Genomic DNA, 17,500 nt, shown 5'->3' with positions numbered 1-17,500 from the left:
TTCAACCAGATCAACTTTATTAACCGTCTCTGTTCTTTACTCGTCCAATATGTCATAAAAGCCAACAATTTCCATGGGGTGTACTTATTTTTCCACATGACTGCATGTTGTCTGAATGTGCTTTATAAATGAAATTCGCTTACTTACTTTATCTGAGTAAACTAATCCCATCATCATTTCTAACACAGAGAACTTTCTTCTGATTCTTTACCTGCTGTTTCAAAAATAAACTCAAATCACACACCATTCATTACACTCCACCCGTCTGCAATCGGTGTGTGACATTCCTCAGGAGTGTGTGTGTGTGTGTGTGTGTGTGTGTGTGTGTGTGTGTTTTCAAATTCCTGAAGCGCCTCAACACAGAGGGCGTGTCATCTAAAACACACTTAATTCAAGGAAGAACAAAATTCTACAGCTAAAGATAAGAGCACGTTCACATGCAGGTGAAATATTAGAAACACACACACACACACTCACACACACACACACACACACACACACACACTGAACAGAGAAACACAGATGGAGCAAAAAGAGAAAAACATACAGAGAGATTCCATATGGTGCAGCATGACCTCATAGTGTCGGGGAGGCATTAAACACACACACACACACACACACACACACACACACACATACACACACACACAGTACTTTTTTGTAAGCCTGTCACTGATGTGTGTATTAGTGTAGCTAAATGTGTGTAATTTCTCATACAGAAAGACGGAAAGGTTTTCCTCGACAGAAGTATATGAGACTGTAGATAAATCAGTGTGGTGGCGTTGCTGCTCTCACATCCTGTTTATCATTTCACCTCTTTTATATCCATCAGTGTTCACACACACACACACACACACACACACACACTACAAACCTCAATGTCCTCAGAATTCTCAACTGGGATTCAATTCTCGGAGACCGAGAGCTGCTATAACGCTCGTCTAAAACCCACCAATAGGACGAGCCTGAAAACGGGTTACAAAGCGCAAGTATTTGAAAACGACGCCGTTATCGTCTCCGTGTAAACGTACAGAAACGAGGGTCTGTGTAAACGATGACGTCATGCGCACGTGTGTTCAGTCTATAGGCGTTCGCGCGAGACGTTTAAAACCACAGGACTGTGTTTGTGTTTCTCCAGTAAAGTGGAGATTTACTGCATCACTACTACGACCAGCGGAGACGTGTTTATTACATCCTCCACATTATTAACCCACATCTACACCCATGAAGGGTCTTCAGAACCTTCTCATTATCGATATAATGTTCTGTTCTGGAGTAAATCTGGAGCCTTCTGCTGCTAATAAAATACAGAAAGAGGACGGACTGCCAGCGTCTCACTGTCTGATCTGTATTTGATCATTTTGGTAAAACGCTCCCTACAACGATGGTCTCGATTATTACATAAAGATGCACTATTTAGATTTTTATCAATTTTTAAAAATGAACAAACTTTGTTAACAGAATGTACATTAAATTAAATTCCATTATATAACATTATATTACATTACATTATATAACATTATATTACATTACATAACATTATATAACATTATATTACATTGCATTATATAACATTATATTACATAACATTATATTACATTAGATTACATTACCTTATAATAGATTACATTATATTATATTACATTACATTATATAAGATTACATTATATTAACCTATATTACATAATATATTAAATTACACTACATTAAATTATATTACATTATATTACATTACATTAAATTACATTACGTTAGGGACGTCTCAGCATTTATGAACCTAGATAAATAAAACGATTCTATCCCCGACAAGCGCGAGTTTTCACAATTCCTCACGACAGTGAATAATTTTCCAGTCTAACGACGGAGATTGTAAGTACCTGGAGACAGAACTATTTTGCTCTCCACGTAGATCATAATCCACCGAAATTGTTTGAGAAATGTAAACGTTATTGTGCTTTTTATCCAGAAAAACCCCAGCTCCACCGTTTACGTGTATTTGTTTATAGTGCGGTAGTGCGGTCTCGCCCGGATCACTATAGCGGACATGTTGATGTGAACGCTCATGTGCGCATGCGTGTAGTGTTTCTTTACAAAGTCACATCGCCACCTACAGGACTGGCGTGCATAATACAGCGTCGTTAGTCGTTTTCGCCGATCCTCGTGACGACGTTGTCGTCTGTATGTGAAACTTTTCAAAAACGCAAAGGAAAAACCTTTCCTGTTTTTAGTACATTGCTGTCATGTAAACGTACGCCCAATCACACAGTAACACCTGAACAGACCGCCCAAAAAAAACACCTGCTAAATAACCACCCGCTAACTAACCACCCAATAAATAACCCACCCGCTAAATAACCCACCCGCTAAATAACCACCTGCTAAATAACCCACCCGCTAAATAACCACCCAATAAATAACCACCCAATAAATAACCCACCCGCTAAATAACCACCCGCTAAATAACCCACCCAATAAATAACCACCCAATAAATAACCCCCCGCTAAATAACCACCCGCTAAATAACCACCCAATAGATAACCCCCCGCTAAATAACCACCCAAAAAATAACCCCCCGCTAAATAACCACCCGCTAAATAACCACCCGATAAATAACCCACCCGCTAAATAACCCCCCGCTAAATAACCCACCCGCTAAATAACCACCCGCTAAATACCCACCCGCTAAATAACCCCCCGCTAAATAACCCCCCGCTAAATAACCCACCCGCTAAATAACCCACCCGCTAAATAACCACCTGCTAAATAACCCACCCGCTAAATAACCACCCAATAAATAACCACCCAATAAATAACCCACCCGCTAAATAACCACCCGCTAAATAACCCACCCAATAAATAACCACCCAATAAATAACCCCCCGCTAAATAACCACCCGCTAAATAACCACCCAATAGATAACCCCCCGCTAAATAACCACCCAATAAATAACCCCCCGCTAAATAACCACCCGCTAAATAACCACCCAATAAATAACCCACCCGCTAAATAACCACCCAATAAATAACCCACCCGCTAAATAACCCCCCGCTAAATAACCCACCCGCTAAATAACCACCCAATAAATAACCACCCAATAAATAACCCACCTGCTAAATAACCCACCCGCTAAATAACCCCCCGCTAAATAACCACCCAATAAATAACCCACCCGCTAAATAACCCCTCGCTAAATAACCACCCGCTAAATAACCACCCGCTAAATAACCACCAGCTAAATAACCCACCCGCTAAATAACCACCAGCTAAATAACCACCAGCTAAATAACCACCCGCTAAATAACCACCTGCTAAATAACCCACCCGCTAAATAACCACCCAATAAATAACCCCCCGCTAAATAACCACCCAATAAATAACCCCCCGCTAAATAACCACCCAATAAATAACCGCCCGCTAAATAACCACCCGCTAAATAACCCCCCGCTAAATAACCACCCAATAAATAACCCTCCGCTAAATAACCCCCCGCTAAATAACCACCCAATAAATAACCCCCCGCTAAATAACCACCCAATAAATAACCCCCCGCTAAATAACCACCCAATAAATAACCCCCCGCTAAATAACCACCCGCTAAATAACCACCCAATAAATAACCCACCCGCTAAATAACCCCCTGCTAAATAACCACCCAATAAATAACCCCCCGCTAAATAACCACCCAATAAATAACCGCCCGCTAAATAACCACCTGCTAAATACCCACCTGCTAAATAACCCCCCGCTAAATAACCACCCAATAAATAACCCTCCGCTAAATAACCCCCCGCTAAATAACCCCCCGCTAAATAACCACCAGCTAAATAACCCACCCGCTAAATAACCACCAGCTAAATAACCACCAGCTAAATAACCACCCGCTAAATAACCACCTGCTAAATAACCCACCCGCTAAATAACCACCCAATAAATAACCCCCCGCTAAATAACCACCCAATAAATAACCCCCCGCTAAATAACCACCCAATAAATAACCGCCCGCTAAATAACCACCCGCTAAATAACCCCCCGCTAAATAACCACCCAATAAATAACCCTCCGCTAAATAACCCCCCGCTAAATAACCCCCCGCTAAATAACCCACCCGCTAAATAACCACCCAATAAATAACCCCCCGCTAAATAACCACCCAATAAATAACCCCCCGCTAAATAACCACCCGCTAAATAACCACCCAATAAATAACCCACCCGCTAAATAACCCCCTGCTAAATAACCACCCAATAAATAACCCCCCGCTAAATAACCACCCAATAAATAACCGCCCGCTAAATAACCACCTGCTAAATACCCACCTGCTAAATAACCCCCCGCTAAATAACCACCCAATAAATAACCCTCCGCTAAATAACCCCCCGCTAAATAACCCCCCGCTAAATAACCCACCCGCTAAATAACCACCCAATAAATAACCCCCTGCTAAATAACCACCCAATAAATAACCCCCCGCTAAATAACCACCCGCTAAATAACCACCCAATAAATAACCCACCCGCTGAATAACCCCCTGCTAAATAACCACCCAATAGATAACCCCCCGCTAAATAACCACCCAATAAATAACCCCCCGCTAAATAACCACCCGCTAAATAACCACCCAATAAATAACCCCCCGCTAAATAACCACCCGCCAAATAACCACCCGCTAAATAACCACCCAATAAATAACCCACCCGCTAAATAACCCACCCGCTAAATAACCACCCGCTAAATACCCACCCGCTAAATAACCCCCCCGCTAAATAACCACCCAATAAATAACCCCCCGCTAAATAACCCCCTGCTAAATAACCACCCAATAAATAACCCACCCGCTAAATAACCACCCAATAAATAACCCCCTGCTAAATAACCACCCGCTAAATAACCACCCAATAAATAACCCCCCGCTAAATAACCCCCTGCTAAATAACCCCCCGCTAAATAACCACCCAATAAATAACCCACCCGCTAAATAACCCCCCGCTAAATAACCACCCACTAAATAACCACCCAATAAATAACCCACCCGCTAAATAACCACCAGCTAAATAACCACCAGCTAAATAACCCACCCGCTAAATAACCACCAGCTAAATAACCCACCCGCTAAATAACCACCCAATAAATAACCCCCCGCTAAATAACCACCCAATAAATAACCCCCTGCTAAATAACCACCCGCTAAATAACCACCCAATAAATAACCCACCCGCTAAATAACCACCCACTAAATAACCACCCAATAAATAACCCACCCGCTAAATAACCCCCCGCTAAATAACCACCCACTAAATAACCACCCAATAAATAACCCACCCGCTAAATAACCACCAGCTAAATAACCACCAGCTAAATAACCCACCCGCTAAATAACCACCCGCTAAATAACCACCAGCTAAATAACCCACCCGCTAAATAACCCCCCGCTAAATAACCACCCAATAAATAACCCACCCGCTAAATAACCACCAGCTAAATAACCCACCCGCTAAATAACCCCCCGCTAAATAACCACCCAATAAATAACCCACCCGCTAAATAACCCCCCGCTAAATAACCACCCACTAAATAACCACCCAATAAATAACCCACCCGCTAAATAACCCCCCGCTAAATAACCACCCACTAAATAACCACCCAATAAATAACCCACCCGCTAAATAACCACCAGCTAAATAACCACCAGCTAAATAACCCACCCGCTAAATAACCACCCGCTAAATAACCACCAGCTAAATAACCCACCCGCTAAATAACCCCCCGCTAAATAACCACCCAATAAATAACCCACCCGCTAAATAACCACCCGCTAAATAACCACCCAATAAATAACCACCCAATAAATAACCCACCCGCTAAATAACCCACCCGCTAAATAACCACCCAATAAATAACCACCCAATAAATAACCCACCCGCTAAATAACCACCCGCTAAATAACCACCAGCTAAATAACCACCCGCTAAATAACCACCCACTCAAGTTGCATCATCAGGATGGGAATGCCTGCAGGAGTCAAACCGCAACATTTCACTCTAGAGGTTTGTGAATTACTGCTGTAACGACAACACACTACATACCGATTATTTATTATTTATTTATTCAGCGTTTACAGAGGCTCTAAAGCTGACTAACGATCATAAATTATCATCACAAAATAAAACCAACCAAAATACAATGAAGTCAAGCTGTTGTTCTGTAACAGTGATTCTGTTCTTTCCTGTTAGTTTTCTTCTGAAAGTAAAGACACCGTGTGGAACTCACTTACTCTCTATGCAAGTCCACTTTTTATCAACAAACTGATACAAGCTCAAAATCTAGCACACAGAACTGCACTTTAAATGAAACCTGAAATTAACACATCTCTCTTACTCTCGCACACACACGCACGCACTCACACACACGCACGCACTCACACACACTCACATATACGCACTCACACACACTCACACGCACTCTCACGCACACGCACTCTCACAGACACACGCACCCTCACGCACACAAGCATTCACACACACGCACTTGCACACACACACGCACACACACACACATACGCACACACTCACACTCACATACGCACACACTCACACTCACACACACATACGCACTCACCCACACATACACACACACTCACACACATACGTACTCGCACACACACACACACTCACACACACATGCACACACACACACTCACATACGCACTCACACGCACTCACACACACACACACACGCACTCACACACACTCGCACACACACACACACTCGCACACACACATACACATGCGTACTCGCACACACACTCACACACACTCACACACACACGCACTCACACACGCACTCACACACACACACTCACACACACACATACGCACTCACACACACACACTCACACACATACGCACTCACACACACACTCGCACATGCACACACACACACACACACTCACACACGCACTCACACACACACGCACTCACACACACACACACTCACACACACACACACACTCACACACACACGCACTCACACACGCACTCACACACGCACACACACACACACACTCACTGATGGAGGAGACAGAATGCGAAAAACAAAGCTGTCCATTGTGAAAGGTAGAGAAACAAAGAATGAAAGTCACTTGTCCAGTTCGTCACCCCTCAGCCCCCCCATCACCCTCTCACCCTCTCTCTATTTGTCTCCATTTCTTCCTCTCTCTATTTCTCTCTCTCTCAATTTTTCTCTCTCTCTATTTATGTATTTATCTCTGACTCAATGCCTCTGTCCTCCAGTCTAAGTTTCACCTAACATTCAATCGGAGGCAGTAAAATCAAACACTTAGTGTAGCACACTACTCCAGTACACATACACACACATATACACACACATACATACACACACATCCAGTACACACAGCACAAAAAACACATGACCACACACCTGAGCTTACCAAAGGTTATCCAGGTTGTTACTCCTCTCTTTCCATGTCTATTATAACTTTGTGTGTGTGTTTTCGCTGCTTGTAAAAATTAAAAGAAGTTATAATCCAAAAGGCAGGCAGAGCAACAGGCTTGTCATGGAGAGTGAAAAATAGAGAAACAGAGACAGAGTCGAAGAAGAGGACAAGGTGTGTATGTGTGTGTGTGTGTGAGATGGGGCGGGATTTGAACTGAAACTGCACCAATCTCGCAGTTATGATGTCACTGGGGGTGTGGCCTAGTCACCACTAGATCAACAATCCAGCATGCACTGAGATGGGGAAATCTCTCTCTCTCTCTCTCTCTCTCTCTCTCTCTCTCTCTGTCTGTGTACAGCTCTCTCCCTCTCTCTCTCTCCCCCCTCCCCTCTCTCTCCCTCTATCTCTCTCACTCTCTCCCCCCTCCTCGCTCTCTCACTATTCTCTCTCTCACGCCCTCTCTCACTCCATTTCTGTCTGTCGAGCCCCCACCCCCACCCCCCACCCATGCCCTGTCTCTCTCACTCGCTTTCTGTTTGTGTCCAGCTCTTTCTCTCTCCCTCTGAGATGTTTGTGGGAGGAAGGGTTGAATCTGGAGAGAACAAAGACTGCAAATAAACAAACAGAGGATGATGATGTTCTCAGTGCAAGTCTGAATCAGTGAGTTTCCTCAATCAGATGTTCATCTCACACACAATGCCAGTCTTCTCATGCATACTACTGGAAACTAAACGTTTAACTTTACTAACTAGACTGCAGAGAACTAAACGTTTAACTTTACTAACTAGACTGCAGAGAACTAAACGTTTAACTTTACTAACTAGACTGCAGAGAACTAAACGTTTAACTTTACTAACTAGACCGCAGAGAACTAAACGTTTAACTTTACTAACTAGACTGCACCGAACTAAACGTTTAACTTTACTAACTAGACCGCAGAGAACTAAACGTTTAACTTTACTAACTAGACTGCAGAGAACTAAACGTTTAACTTTACTAACTAGACTGCACCGAACTAAACGTTTAACTTTACTAACTAGACTGCACCGAACTAAACGTTTAACTTTACTAACTAGACCGCAGAGAACTAAACGTTTAACTTTACTAACTAGACTGCACCGAACTAAACGTTTAACTTTACTAACTAGACTGCAGAGAACTAAACGTTTAACTTTACTAACTAGACTGCAGAGAACTAAACGTTTAACTTTACTAACTAGACTGCACCGAACTAAACGTTTAACTTTACTAACTAGACTGCACCGAACTAAACGTTTAACTTTACTAACTAGACTGCACCGAACTAAACGTTTAACTTTACTAACTAGACTGCACCGAACTAAACGTTTAACTTTACTAACTAGACCGCAGAGAACTAAACGTTTAACTTTACTAACTAGACTGCAGAGAACTAAACGTTTAACTTTACTAACTAGACTGCAGAGAACTAAACGTTTAACTTTACTAACTAGACCGCAGAGAACTAAACGTTTAACTTTACTAACTAGACCGCAGAGAACTAAACGTTTAACTTTACTAACTAGACTGCACCGAACTAAACGTTTAACTTTACTAACTAGACCGCAGAGAACTAAACGTTTAACTTTACTAACTAGACCGCAGAGAACTAAACGTTTAACTTTACTAACTAGACTGCAGAGAACTAAACGTTTAACTTTACTAACTAGACTGCAGAGAACTAAACGTTTAACTTTACTAACTAGACTGCAGAGAACTAAACGTTTAACTTTACTAACTAGACTGCAGAGAACTAAACGTTTAACTTTACTAACTAGACTGCAGAGAACTAAACGTTTAACTTTACTAACTAGACTGCAGAGAACTAAACGTTTAACTTTACTAACTAGACCGCAGAGAACTAAACGTTTAACTTTACTAATAAATTACAGTAAATTAACTTTTTAACCAAATCTACTCTCCAGTTACTTAACATCATTCATTGTGCTCTGACAACCTACTTAAAAGTGTGTGTGTGTGTGTGTGTGTGTGTGTGTGTTATTGCCTCTGCACATGCTTCTATGCAGAACCCTTCAAGACATTTTACACACAGATACACAACAGCTTTTGTTTGTCTTTCTTATCTCCATGATCTTCTACAGCCTTGGATCTGAAGATATGTTCAAGATCAAAGAAAGGGTCAAACACTCACACTCACACACAAAATCCTACACACACACACACACATACACACCTGCACACACACACACATACACACACCTGCACACACACACAAAAAAAAACCCTGCACACTTATGCACATGTTCAGTAAGAGGTAACAGCTGCCATATGATATGATATGATGGTGTGTGATTATGTGTACTTGTGTGTGTAATTGTGTGTACTGTTGTATGAAGTAGTGTATGTGATTGTGTGTGAATGTGTGATTGTGTGTAATAGTGTGTGTGATTATGTGCACTGGTATGTGTGATCGTATGTAGTGGTGTGTAATTGTGTGTAGCTGTGTGTGTGTGTGGTTGTGTGTTCTGGTCTGTGTGAGATTGTGTGTACTGATGTGTAATTGTGTGTTCTTGTGTGTGTAAGATTGTGTGTAGCTGTGTGTGTAATTGTGTGTAGCTGTGTGTGTAATTGTGTGTAGCTGTATGTGTGTAATTGTGTGTAGTGGTGTGTGTGATTGTGTGTAGTGGTGTGTGTGATTGTGTGTTCTGGTGTGTGTGAGATTGTGTGTAGCTGTGTTCAGTTCACAATTACATACACACACACACACACACACAAAAACAATACTGCACACTTACGCACATGTTCAGTAAGAGGTAACAGCTGCCATATGATATGATATGATGGTGTGTGTGATTGTGTGTAGCTGTGTGTGTAATTGTGTGTGGTGGTGTGTGTGTGTGTGAGAGAGAGAGAGGGAGATTGTGTGTTCTGGTGTGTGTGAGATTGTGTGTAGCTGTGTGTGTAATTGTGTATAGTGGTGTGTGTGATTGTGTGTTCTGGTGTGTAGCTGTGTGTGAGATTGTGTGTAGCTGTGTGTGTAATTGTGTGTAGTGAATTGTGTGTAGTGTGTGTGTAAGAGTGTGTGTTCTGGTGTGTGTGAGATTGTGTGTACTGATGGGTAATTGTGTGTTCTGGTGTGTCTGAGATTGTGTGTAGTGGTGTGTGTGTTTGTGTGTTCTGGTGTGTGTGAGATTGTGTGTAGCTGTGTGTGTAATTGGGTGTTCTGGTATATAGCTGTGTGTGAGATTCTGTGTAGCTGTGTGTGTAATTGTGTGTAGTGAAGTGTGTAGTGAAGTGTGTGTGTGTGTGATTGTGTGTTCTGGTGTGTGTGAATTTGTGTGTACTGATGTGTAATTATGTGTTCTGGTGTGTGAGACTGTGTGTAGCTGTGTGTGTAATTGTGTGTAGTGGTGTGTGTGATTGTGTGTTCTGGTGTATGTGAGATTGTGTGTAGCTGTGTGTGTGTAATTGAGTGTAGAGGTGTGTGTATGATTGTGTGTTTTGCTGTGTGTGAGATTGTGTGTAGCTGTGTGTAATCATCTGCTGCTCTTACATTGTTGAGCTCTTGCTGGTTGCCGAACAGTGGGTGGTAGCGGCGGTATTTTCCCTCACGGTATTTAGCCGAGATAAAACGTCGGCGCGCGTCGCTGCTGCTGAGCGAAGTCAGAGCCTCGCTGGGCGGGATGTTAGCTGCCCAAAACTGATTGGCGCGCTCGTTGCCTAGCTCAAGGAAGAGCTGATGCCAAGATGAAATGAAAAAATTTAAGTAAATAAAAATACTAGCTAGCTAGCAATACTATCAAATATTAATAACAAATATTAACAACACATTTTGTTTGGTTTTCCAGCCAAATTCACGTGAGTGCAGTTTTGTTTCTGTTTATTGGGTGTTGCTAAGTTTAAGCTAGTGTCGCTTTGTTGAAATTTATTTGGTGTTGTAAATAGTTTAAACTAGTGTAGCTTTGTTGAAATTTATTTGGTGTTGTAGCTAAGTTTAAGTTAGTGTAGCTTTGTTAAAATTTATTTGGTGTTGTAGCTAAGTTTAAGCTAGTGTGGCTTTGTTGAAATTTATTTGGTGTTGTAGCTAAGTTTAAGCTAGTGTGGCTTTGTTGAAATTTATTTGGTGTTGTAAATAGTTTAAACTAGTGTAGCTTTGTTGAAATTTATTTGGTGTTGTAGCTAAGTTTAAGTTAGTGTAGCTTTGTTAAAATTTATTTGGTGTTGTAGCTAAGTTTAAGCTAGTGTCGCTTTGTTGAAATTTATTTGGTGTTGTAAATAGTTTAAACTAGTGTAGCTTTGTTGAAATTTATTTGGTGTTGTAGCTAAGTTTAAGTTAGTGTAGCTTTGTTAAAATTTATTTGGTGTTGTAGCTAAGTTTAAGCTAGTGTGGCTTTGTTGAAATTTATTTGGTGTTGTAGCTAAGTTTAAGCTAGTGTGGCTTTGTTGAAATTTATTTGGTGTTGTAGCTAAGTTTAAGCTAGTGTGGCTTTGTTGAAATTTATTTGGTGTTGTAGCTAAGTTTAAGCTAGTGTGGCTTTGTTGAAATTTATTTGGTGTTGTAGCTAAGTTTAAGCTAGTGTAGCTTTGTTGAAATTTATTTGGTGTTGTAGCTAAGTTTAAGCTAGTGTAGCTTTGTTGAAATTTATTTGGTGTTGTAGCTAAGTTTAAGCTAGTGTGGCTTTGTTGAAATTTATTTGGTGTTGTAGCTAAGTTTAAGCTAGTGTGGCTTTGTTGAAATTTATTTGGTGATGTAACTAAGTTTAAGCTAGTGTGGCTTTGTTGAAATTTATTTGGTGATGTAGCTAAGTTTAAGTTAGTGTGGCTTTGTTGAAATTTATTTGGTGTTGTAACTAAGTTTAAGCTAGTGTGGCTTTGTTGAAATTTATTTGGTGTTGTAGCTAAGTTTAAGCTAGTATAGCTTTGTTGAAATTTATTTGGTGATGTAGCTAAGTTTAAGCTAGTGTGGCTTTGTTGAAATTTATTTGGTGTTGTAGCTAAGTTTAAGCTAGTGTAGCTTTGTTGAAATTTATTTGGTGTTGTAGCTAAGTTTAAGCTAGTGTGGCTTTGTTGAAATTTATTTGGTGATGTAGCCAAGTTTAAGCTAATGTGGTTTTGCTGAAATTTATCCAAATAAATTTCAGCAAAACCACGTTAGCTTAAACTTGGCTGCAATGCCAAAAAAAAGTGCTGCTCCTACACTACATTTGGGCAAGTGCAGTTTTGCTAGAATTTCTCAGTTGTTGTAGCTAAGTTTTAGCTAGTGCAGTCTTGCTTCAATTTACTGGGTGTTGTAGCATTTCATTTAGTGTGATTTTGTTGGGAGTTTGTTGGGTGATGTAGCTAAGTTTTAGCTATTGCAGTTTTGTTGGGTGTTCTAGCCAAGTTCATGCAAGTGCAGCTTTTTATTATTATTATTGGGTGTTTTACCAAGTGCTGTTTTGATTAAATTTATTTGATGTTCTAGCTAAGTTTAAGCTAGTGTGGTCCTGTTGGAGTTTGTTAAGATTTGTGGCTAGGTTTTAGCTAGTGCCGTGCAAGAAGTTCTGTTAGAATTTCATAGGTATTGTAGGTATGTTTAAGATGCGCAGTGCACTTTCATTGGAGTTTATTGGGTGCTGTAAGGTTATGCTAGCTAATACTTGAGCAAAATATATATATTTTACAAGCACAAAATTTCATTTCACAAAAAATAAATAAAACAATTGGTACAAAAACATGCTTTAATGTTTTAACTTTGAGAAACACTGGAGGTAGTCGATGTTAAAAAAAAAAATCACTGAAAATATTCATAATACGAACAGAAAACAGAGAATTTAAAAATAAGCAGAACATAAAAAAATTAGCATACCTGTATTAAATCATCTGTCCACACCTTTCTGTCCATTTTGAGGCTCCGTACTTTTGATATGCTAGGACCAAGACTGCGGTGTTGTCCTAGAACAGAGAAAAGAGAAACATCAATTACAGCAGTCTTATTTTTTAACCTGACTATCTATAATCTATTATTGGATTCAGTTAAAGTAAAAGGCTAGTCAAAATTTTAGCAGTTTTAATTTGGCTACATTTTACAATTGTTTACAAAAAGTGTAAAAAAAAGTTTACATTTTAAACTAATTCAATTCAATTTACTTTAATTCATATAAAATACAGGGTAGCTTATTTGTGTTGAAGAGAATTTGTGAAAAATCAAGCACAACATTGCTAACAAGAATAACCTAAAAGGCAGAGAAATAAAAACCCCAAAAAGCTTCTAGCAAATGTGAGTGGACAAGATGACTTTTTTCAGATGTGTGCTCTTTTTAAAACCCTGGTATGTAGGAATAGTGTAAGAAAGATAATGCTGTGGTATGGTTTACCACTACCTTTGTTTGTCTGCAATTTCTTTGGCACTTGGTTTTGTTGTGGTGGTGTAATATTTTGGTGGCGTTAAAGTGTAACTAAAAAGTCTAACGTACTTTGTAACTTATTCAGAGTCATTATTTGTGGAGGTAATATTCAAGCTATTTACGTTTACCTGCACAGCGCTTGCAGAAGACCACGCCCAGATTAATAGCTGCCCACTCGGGTTTGGTGGCGCTACAGTCAGCACATTTCTGATTAGCTGGCTCTGCCCATATCTTCTCCGCAACCTCATAGTTAGACAGAGCCTCTGCGATAGAGTTCCTCATTGCCTCCACCCACTGGTCCTTCAACTGGTCAGTTTCTGCCACAAAACTATCAGAGAGAGACCACCATTATCATCGAGAACTATCACTGACCACTGTTACTGACCTTCATTACTGACCACTGTCACTGACATTTATTACTGACCTCCATCAGTAAAATGTCAGTGATGGTGGTCAGTAGCAAAGGTCACCCCAGCAGTAATCCAACCCCAATTCCGAAAAAGTTGGGACAGTATGGAAAATGCTAATAAAAACAAAGAGGGGTGATGTGTAAATGTACTTTCACTTGTAATTAAACAAAAAATGTATAAAAACAAGGTATTTGATGCTTTATCTAATCAACTGCATAGTTTTTTTAAGATAAATGTTTATTTTGAAATTGATGTATGCAACACATTCCAAAAAAGTTGGGACAGGGCAATTTAGGACTAATAGCGATGTGAGAAGTTGAAATAAGAAGGTGAAGTGAAACAGGTGAGGCAATCGTCTAATCATAGTATATAAGGAGCCTCCAAAAAGTCATAGTCCTTCAAGAGCAAGGATGGGTCGAGGCTCGGCAATCTGTCAACAGATGCATCAGCGAGTAATCCAACACTTTGAGAAGAACGTTCCCCAAAGACAAATCGGTAGGATTTTGGGCGTTTCACCTTCTACAGCGCACAATATAATTAAAAGATTCAAGGAATCCGGTCAAATCTCGGTGCGTAAAGGACGAGGCCGAAAACCACTTCTCGCAGTAGTGGACATTTTACTTTCATGGGACAAAAAAGAGGCACTGTGTGAGAGACAGCGAGAGAGAGGGAGACAGAGAGAGAGAGAGGACAGTGAAAAAGAGAGAGACAGAGACAGCAAGAGAGAGAGAGAGAGAGAGAGAGAGAGGACAGTGAAAGAGAGAGAGACAGAGACAGCAAGAGAGAGAGAGAGAGAGAGAGAGAGAGAGACAGAGACAGCAAGAGAGAGAGAGAGAGACAGAGACAGTGAGAGAGAGAGAGAGAGAGACAGTGAGAGAGAGAGAGAGAGAGAGAGAGACAGAGACAGCGAGAGAGAGAGGACAGCAAAAGGGAGAGAGACAGAGACAGCAAGAGAGAGAGAGACAGAGACAGCGAGAGAGAGAGAGAGAGAGAGGACAGCGAGAGAGAGTGGACAGCGAGAGAGAGAGAGAGAGACAGAGAACAGCAAGAGAGAGAGAGAGACAGAGACAGTGAGAGAGAGAGAGACAGAGACAGCGAGAGAGAGAGGACAGCGAAAGGGAGAGAGACAGAGACAGCAAGAGAGAGAGAGACAGTGAGAGAGAGAGGACAGCGAGAGAGAGGACAGCGAGAGAGAGAGAGACAGAGAACAGCAAGAGAGAGAGAGAGAGACAGAGACAGTGAGAGAGAGAGAGAGACAGAGACAGCGAGAGAGAGAGGACAGCGAAAGGGAGAGAGACAGAGACAGCAAGAGAGAGAGAGAGAGAGAGAGGACAGTGAGAGAGAGAGAGGACAGTGAGAGAGAGAGAGAGGACAGAGAGAGAGAGAGAGAGGACAGAGAGAGAGAGAGGACAGCAAGAGAGAGAGGACAGCGAGAGAGAGAGAGACAGAGAACAGCAAGAGAGAGAGAGAGAGACAGAGACAGTGAGAGAGAGGACAGTGAGAGAGAGAGAGGACAGTGAGAGAGAGAGAGAGGACAGAGAGAGAGAGAGGACAGCAAGAGAGAGAGGACAGCAAGAGAGAGAGAGACAGAGAACAGCAAGAGAGAGAGAGAGAGAGAGAGAGAGGGAGAGAGAGGGAGAGAGAGAGAGTGGTAACTAACCTGAATATGCGGTAAGGTGTGGTCAGGTCAAACGCTCTTCTGTCCATGTCCTTCACATTCCCTACATTCATATCTATAGACGTGATCCCAATACCCAGCTTATAATCCTGAACAACGCAACAGCAACCAACCACACAAACACACACAAACACACACAAACACACACAAACACACACAAACACGCTTGTCAAGACACAGTAGGTTTCTGAAATGTGGCAATTACAGAGATTAAGAAAAACAGCACTGTTTCCACAACACACTGAAACCACACACACACACACACACACAATATATATATATATATATATATATATATATATATATATATATATATATACACATATATATATATATATATTATATACATATATAATATTTATATATATATATATATATATATATATATATATATATATATATATATATATATATATATATATAAAATATATATTTATAGTCATGTGAAAAAATAAGTACATCCCATGGAAATTACTGAGTTTTTTTGACATATTTGGACAAGCAAACATTTGATCATCTTTGAATCGGTGCCTATTAACAAAATTGATATACTTGAACAAAACGACATGGAAAAATAGCTTGTCCAATCATGTGTATCAACAGAAATATCAATAGATGTGATATTCTTCTGTGGAAAAAATAAGTACCCCTTGGCCTCAGAAGCTAGTATTGCCTCATTTAGCAGAAATAATAACTTCAACTTCTAGGCATTTTGCATAATTGTTCACCAGTCTCTGACATCAGCTGGCTGGAATTTTTGACCACTCTTGCACGCAATATTCTTTCAGCTGCAAGATGTTTGAGGGTTTTCATTCAGACATTTCAATGTGATTCAAATCCAGGATTTGACTTGGCCATTCATAACCCTCCATTTCTTCTTTCTGAGCCATTAATTGGTGGATTTGCTCGTGTGCTTAGGATCATTATCCTGTTGAAACTTTCAGTTCAACTTCAACATTCAGACAGATGGCCTCGCGTTATCTTCACGCACTCTTGGATATGATGCAGAATTCATAGTTGAATCAATGACTGCAAGCTGTCCAGTCCCTGAGGCAGTGAAGCAACCCCAAACCATAACATTTCCACCACCGTGCTTCACAGGTGGTATGAGGTGCTTCTCCTGAAAAGCTGTCTTGTGATGAAATTTTGGAGTTCTTGAAGACCTCTTTTTGCATCAGACGGCCTGATCTTGGGCTGCATTTGCTGGGGCGGCCAGTTCTGGACAAATTGGCAGTTGTTTGAAATCTGTGCCACTTACAGATGATTTTCGTTACAGTGGAATGATGTATTTCAAATAATTTGGAGATCTTTTTGAATCCCTTGCCCGAATCATTCACAACTTTTTTTCTGAAGGCCTTACAGAACTCTGTAGATCTTGGCATGATGACACCACACTCCTCAATAACAAAGGGAACACCAGACACTAGATATGAGAGGGGTATAAATAAGACCGGTTCCTCCTGCACTCCCTAAGCTGTCTCTAAACACCTGATTCTTATTTTATGGATTTGAAGGTGTGATAAATGTGGGGTGTACTTACTTTTTCCATGTGACTCATCTGTTTTTCTTTTGTTCATTTAAATTGTAAAAAA

The 17,500-nt window shown here is 40.7% G+C and overlaps 1 protein-coding gene across 7 annotated transcripts in view; it reads right to left on the bottom strand.

Annotated features, from left to right (window-relative positions):
* The window catches only part of LOC128621679 (arf-GAP with Rho-GAP domain, ANK repeat and PH domain-containing protein 1), a 106,930-nt gene that overhangs the window by 37,716 nt on the left and 51,714 nt on the right, over positions 1–17,500 (bottom strand). For all 7 annotated transcript variants that reach the window (XM_053647629.1, XM_053647630.1, XM_053647632.1 and 4 more), the window contains 4 exons: positions 15,891–15,997; positions 13,949–14,148; positions 13,283–13,368; positions 10,988–11,170 (listed from right to left, as the gene is read on the bottom strand). In XM_053647629.1, the coding sequence (XP_053503604.1) occupies positions 10,988–11,170; positions 13,283–13,368; positions 13,949–14,148; positions 15,891–15,997 (576 nt within the window). The remainder of the gene's footprint in view (positions 1–10,987; positions 11,171–13,282; positions 13,369–13,948; positions 14,149–15,890; positions 15,998–17,500) is intronic.

Source organism: Ictalurus furcatus, chromosome 17 (genome assembly GCF_023375685.1).
Source record: "Ictalurus furcatus strain D&B chromosome 17, Billie_1.0, whole genome shotgun sequence".
NCBI lineage: Eukaryota > Metazoa > Chordata > Actinopteri > Siluriformes > Ictaluridae > Ictalurus > Ictalurus furcatus.
Note: the sequence above shows the minus strand (reverse complement) of the source record. Positions and strands in the feature narration are given on the sequence as shown.